Source organism: Chanodichthys erythropterus, chromosome 4 (assembly GCF_024489055.1).
Source record: "Chanodichthys erythropterus isolate Z2021 chromosome 4, ASM2448905v1, whole genome shotgun sequence".
NCBI lineage: Eukaryota > Metazoa > Chordata > Actinopteri > Cypriniformes > Xenocyprididae > Chanodichthys > Chanodichthys erythropterus.
The window spans coordinates 21,723,265-21,730,000 of record NC_090224.1 but is presented as its reverse complement, the minus strand read 5'-3'; the positions used below and the strand labels follow the sequence as shown (position 1 = coordinate 21,730,000).

At 30.8% G+C, this 6,736-nt stretch overlaps 1 protein-coding gene across 1 annotated transcript in view; it reads right to left on the bottom strand.

Moving 5' to 3' along the window:
• Nucleotides 1-6,736, bottom strand: part of arhgap39 (Rho GTPase activating protein 39) — a 69,226-nt gene that overhangs the window by 6,564 nt on the left and 55,926 nt on the right. The window contains exons 7-8 of the mRNA XM_067383327.1: nucleotides 3,087-3,286; nucleotides 953-1,044 (exon numbers count right to left, since the gene is read on the bottom strand). Coding sequence (XP_067239428.1) covers nucleotides 953-1,044; nucleotides 3,087-3,286 — 292 coding nt within the window. The remainder of the gene's footprint in view (nucleotides 1-952; nucleotides 1,045-3,086; nucleotides 3,287-6,736) is intronic.

Below are 6,736 nucleotides of genomic sequence, written 5' to 3'. Positions count from 1 at the left end.
CGTGTTCCATTTACAAACAGCTGTCTGCATTCAGAAACAGCAACAGAGGATCTTTATCAATAATGCATCATGAAAAACTCGCTCAAAACAACAAACACAAATAATCAGAGAACGAATTCGACACGGTTCATTTCTCAGCCACAGGACAACATGAATTCTATTTTTACTATATAATCTGTAAAAAAATGATTTTTCGAAATACTATTTGTCTGTCTACATAAAAATGTAAAGTTTAATTCAGTGTGTTACTTGCCATTTCTTTCATTATTTGTGAAATTTACTAGCAATTTCTGAGTGGAAATTGTTTCAAAGTAAATCCTACAGTGTAGTAAGAATAGAATTAGTGCATCACAAATTTTAGTATGCTGAACACAGTATGCCAAAGGTGCTTAGATGGTATACTATTTCCAGTGGAATAGTCTGAATACCAATAATTATCGGGAAAAAAAAGTCGAAATTTCGATTCACGGTCGCAATGGGACGCCGGAACGTTTGAAGTGGGCCACTTTTACTAAAATGGCTGTAACTCTTTAATGTAATGAGATATTTACACCAAACTTGGTACACATATGAAAGAGCTCAATCTGAGGTCACAGTAAACAAATTGTGGGATTTTACCACTTGGGGGCGCTATAACACAAAAAAACATGAAAACAGCTATAACTACGTAACCATTTGTCCGATTGACTTGAAAATTGGCATGCAGTGTCTTTTTCCAATGTGCAATATGTGTGTATGAGGACATTTGCATATCTTGAAAAACATGTCCACCATCGGCCAATGAATTTTGAGCACCTATTAGACAGAACAAAACTCTGTTGACTCGTGGCCCTAGAGTTCTGTGAGAAATTTGCTATACCATGTATATTACTTGGGCAAATATTACCCAGAATCCACTGCATCTTCCATTTTAATGGCTTATATTAGATTAGACAAAGGAATTGTGGGATACCTGGAATATGTGGGTCCTCCAGGCCGGTCGGCACCTTCCATTGGTCCACCTGTAATTTCAGCGCGTTTACTTCATCAATGTCTCCAGGCACCCTGAGACACACAAACACACATTACACTTCAGCAAAATATCAGCAGTTTGGACATAGTGACTGAAAACTACAGAAACTGATGGTATTTACGTCTGCTGAAGCTGTCAGCCTGCACCGGAATTTGTGGGGAACAACTACATTACCCATGATGCTGTACAGACAACAACACCAATCTGAGAGTCGAAACAAGGAAAATGAAGCACAGCAAATGATGTAATCGATCTACGCTCTCAAAATACTTAAATATTTGAATATATATGCATATGTTTTCTCAATCCATAAAATGTCGCCATCATTATGCTGTTTGAAATGCTTCATGGGATTGTAGTTCTTTCACTATCTATCGCTAAAGCCGTTAAGTTCAGTCTTGTACCTTTGTCCTTTTATTCAATTTTTTGCTTCCAATCAAAGTTTGTTGCCAAAGTTTAGTCCTAACGAAACCTGCCGACCGTGAAAAACCCGACAGTCAGGAGTGAAGTTCAGTAAACACACCGACACTGAATGATCCAGGTCTAGTTAGAACTCAAAGACTGATTTATTAATTACAACCACCACCACACAGTTTTACATTATCTCATGAGTAACTTCTGTGTGGGTTAATGGCCTTCATGCAGGTCAATGTGGGTTAATTAGGGCTGAAAATTCACAATACATTTGCAATGATTTAGCAGGCACTGTGACCACTGCAGTCATTTTAATGCACTTTTTATTTGGTAATTAAATTTCCTAGTGTCATTAGGTTCATTTCACGAGTATAAGAGCGTTAGGACTGAGATGTTTAATAGCGTAAAGCAAAAATGCAGTTAAAAAATTTGAATCCGTTCAAATTGTCTGTTTGAATGAATCGATTCAAAACTCTGATTCTACTATATTTTCGCATTATCACACAAAAATATTCATGGTCTCCACAAGGCATTTTTCATTTACTAAATGTTTTAGTACAAACATACACTACCGCTCAGAAGTTTGGGGTTCGGTAAGATTTTTTAATGTTTTTGAAAGATTCCTCTGCTCACCAAGTAATATTGTGAAATATTTTTACAATTTAAATTAACAGTTTTCTATGTGAATATACAGTAAAATATAATTTATTCCTGTGATCAAAGCTGAATTTTCAGCATCATTACTCCAGTCTTCAGTGTCACATGATCCTTCAGAAATCATTCTAATATGATGATTTGATGCTCATGAAACATTTATGTGATACATTTTTAGAATAGAAGATCGAAAAGTTCTAAAGAACATCATTTATTTGAAATAGAATCTTTTGTAACATTATAAATGCTTTACTGTCACTTTTGATCAAATTAATGTGTCTTTGCTGAATAGAAGTGTTAATTTCTTTTCCAAAAACCATAAAATTCTTACTGAGCCCAAACTTGTATATGATAAAATAATAATAAAAGAAAATAATGAAATTATTGCATTTTCCTTTTTAACTAGATTTTTACTTCTTGGATTAAACAATTTGAATCTACTTCACAACAAATGACTCTTTGATTCAAAATGATGCTTCCTGCACATGATCAAAAAGCTAAAAAATAATGATAGATATTTTTTGTCTCTCAGCCACTGCATGGAATCAATTAAATATAGCAATTAAAGCTTTAAAAGGGTCTTAATTATGATTTCACTTAACTTCAGTTAGTGTGTAATGTTGATGTTTGAGCATCTGCAAAGTTATGATGCTCAAAGTTCAATTTTCAAAGTTCAAGGACTCTCTCCATCAGTGTCGACTCCGGTTTGAACAATGTAAGGCTGAACACTTTCCTCATTTTGGCTGCGTGAGATTCTCCAGCTTTGTTGTTGTTGAGCTGTTAAAGCTCCGCCCTCTTCTGGAGCAGCAGCTCATTTGCATTTAAAGGGACACACACAAAAACGGCGTGTTTTTGCTCACACCCAAATAAGGGCAAATTTGACAAGCTATAATAAATGATCTGTGGGGGATTTTGAGCTGAAACTTCAGACACATTGTCAGAGACTTATATTACATCGTGTGAAAGAAGCGTTATAGGTCCCCTTTAATAACGGAGCATATCTGACCTGAAGATGCCCTCAGTCTGGTCTCCGTTCAAGCCGAGCACTTCCTCTGAGAGACGCGTCTGAACCCACGGCAGCTGGCGATCAGGGTAACGGTCCTTCTGCATCGCCATCACTTCCTCCAGAGACGAACCGAACATGGAGGGCCTAAAGATGGCGTTGCGAGCGTGAGCGATCTCCTCTATTGAGGGCTTGTTCAAACCCTGCGGACAGAGAGAAAAGAAAAATGTGCTAATCAGACAAGATAAGAAAAAATGTACATGTGGCTCTGTAGCAAAATCTAGTGAGTTCATCACAATGCATTCTGGGATTCCTGTCTCTGCAAAGGATGCATGTGACACATTTTAAATATCAAAGTTCCATACTTTTCCAGACTGAAATTTCCATCAATCCAACTGTTAACATGTACGTTACATTCTCCAAATGTATGAAATGTATGGTGCTTTGTTGCCAAATAATTGGCAGAATATTGTACCAAACCCAGACAAGTTATTAAACCTGCAATGCTAAAAAACAGGATTACGTTTGATACGCTTTTAAACTTCCTGCATTCATTTTAAATATTTTAAATTCAGATTGTAAGTTTTAAAATTATATTGTCAAAATGATAAAATAATATTGATTACATTCACATTTTCACCAACTGCATACATTTTAAATATTTTAAATTCATTAAATTTATTCATTATAAATTTTTAAATAATATTGTCACTTCAGAAAAAAATACTTCAAATTAATTTTGTACGTTTTTAAATTATATTGTCACTGACTACATGTATTAAGAAAAAATATTTTAAATTAATTTCATAAGTTTTAAAATAATATTGTCAAAATAATAATAAAATAAATAATATTTTTACTGCATTTTAAATGTTTTAAATTCAATAAATTTATTCATTTCTACTTTTAAAATAATATTGTCACTGATTACATTTATTTGGAAAAAATATTTTTAAACTCATATTATAAGTTTTAAAATAATATTGTCACTGATTACATTTATTAAGAATAATATTTAAAATTCATATAAGTTTTAAAATAGTATTGTCAAAATATTAATTAAATAATATTGATTACATTCACTATTTTCACTGAATGCATACGAAAATAAATACTTAAATATTTATTTACTTAAATACAAAATACTTAAATATTTTAAAGTTTTAAAATAGTCACTAATAAAAAAATTAAATATAAATAACATTTTTAACAAAACAAATTAATTTTATAAGTTTTAAAAGAATCTGATTAATGATTAATTAATGATTTATTTAGTAAACAAAATACTTAATTTCTATTGTAAGTTTTAAAATAATATTGTCAAAATAATAATAAAATAAATAATATTTTTACTGCATATATTTTAAATTCAATAAATCTATTTCTAATTTTAAAATAATATTGTTACTGATTACATTCATTTAGAAAATATTATTTTCAAAATAATAGCAGGATATTCCAGTATATAATAATGTTTGCTCTACTATAAATTTACAGAGGAAATCATTTATTTGCATAATAAAAAAACAAAATGCACATCTTGTATTCACTCAGTCGTGTTAAAATGATCAATAAACATTTGCCGTCCGCTTTAAACGCCATTAAAAACACTCTGAACACTAAATTTATTTTTAGAAATTCTTGATTTTAGACATCAGTCTGGAAACACAAATATATATATATTTTTTTTAATTTGTCCATACTTATCCAGACCTGGAAATGACTAAAAATCAAATTCCATAGTTTTGCATACTGGATATGAACCCTGCATTACTATCTGGCCAAAAGAAGGTAAAATGCGCTGCTGTCTTTATGAGCATGCAAATGATGCCTATGTAGGTTTGGAACAGAGCCATCAATTCAAGCTTTACCCTGCTGGGCGTCTGGCAAACACACACATTTCCCTTTTACTAGCGTTTTCACCGACTGGAATCTCCACGGGCGACTGGCATCATGCGATTCAAACTTTCACACATACGCACACCGGCGTCTTTCACGCGCAGGAATATAAACCCAAGAACGCATCAGGAAGATCCCGGCACACAGGTGCGATGACACTCCATCACGCAACAATGCGGTCAGCGTGTAAATCATCACAAGCCTGTTTAAGACACTGCGCTCGTTGTCATGGCGACGTCTCCAGGGCAATAGGCAAATTCTGGAAACTGAATGTTAATTAAAAAATGTTAAATACCAGGCCCTCCCACCACTTCACGGCCAATTAGCACATACGGTGCAAACCCATCTGATACAATCACAGCCGAAACACAGTCAATATGAATCAGACCGAGAGGCGGAACACCATCATAAACAATTTACAGTGTAAAAAATTATTTTTCAGAAGTTGTAAATAAAACAAGGATTATTGGAGTGTAGAAAATAGTATTTCAGTCTTTCTACTACAAAATGGCACATTCAATTTAATGTTACTTGCAGTTTCTTTGAAAGTATTTGTGAAATTTACTAGCAATTTCTGATGGAAATTTGAATAAAAAAGAAAGTATTACAACTTTTACAAGAAAATAGTATTTCAGATCATGTTTAATTCAATGTGTTATTTGCCGTTTCTTTGTAATTGTTTGTGAAATTTAGCAAATTCTGAGTGAAAACTGTTTATACACCAAAATTTTGAGCGTACTTGCAAATTGCATGTAAAAAATATATATCTTAACGAATAAGATTTATTTCTTCTGTATGGGCGGTGCAAGAAATCACAGGGAAAGCGGTGCAAGCCTTCATGTATTAAGAAAAAATATTTTAAATTAATTTAATAAGTTTTAAAATATCACTGATTACATTTATTTAAAAAAATATTTTTAAATTCATATTATAAGTTTTAAAAAAATATTGTCAAAATATTAATGAAATAATATTGATTACATTCACTATTTTCACTGACTGCATGCAAAAATAAAAACTAAAATATTTATTTACTTAAATTAATTAATAATACTTTAATTAAATATTTTAAATTCATTAAGTTTATTCATTATAAGTTGTAAAATAGTCACTAATAAAAAAATATAAATACAAATTTTCAAATTCATGTTAAAGAACCTGATTATTGATAACATTTATTGAGTAAACTAAATACTTAATTTATATTGTAAGTTTTAAAATAATAATGTCAAAATAATAATAAAAAATATTTTACTGCATATATTTTAAATGTTTTAAATTCAATAAATTTATTCATTTGTACTTTTAAAATAATATTGTCAATGATTACATTTATTAAGAATAATATTTAAAATTCATATTATTAGTTTTAAAATAATATTGTCAAAATATTAATGACAAAATATTATTGTTTGAAAATTACAGTATTGCTTACTTAAAATGAACCCAAAATATCTTGAAAAATAACATTTATTAATAAATTAACATTTTAATTTCATTTTAGATTCATTTTAAGTCAGCCATATAGTCATTTTCAAACAATAGTTGGGTTAAATAAAACTACCCGGCAGGTTGGGCAAACATTTAACCCAACAGTTGGGTTAAAACAACCCAATCACTGGGTTTGTCCCATACATTTTAAATATTTTAAATTCATATTATTAGTTTTAAAATAATATTGTCAAAATTATAAAATAATATTGATTACATTCAGATTTTCACCAACTGCATACATTTTACATATTAAAAATTAT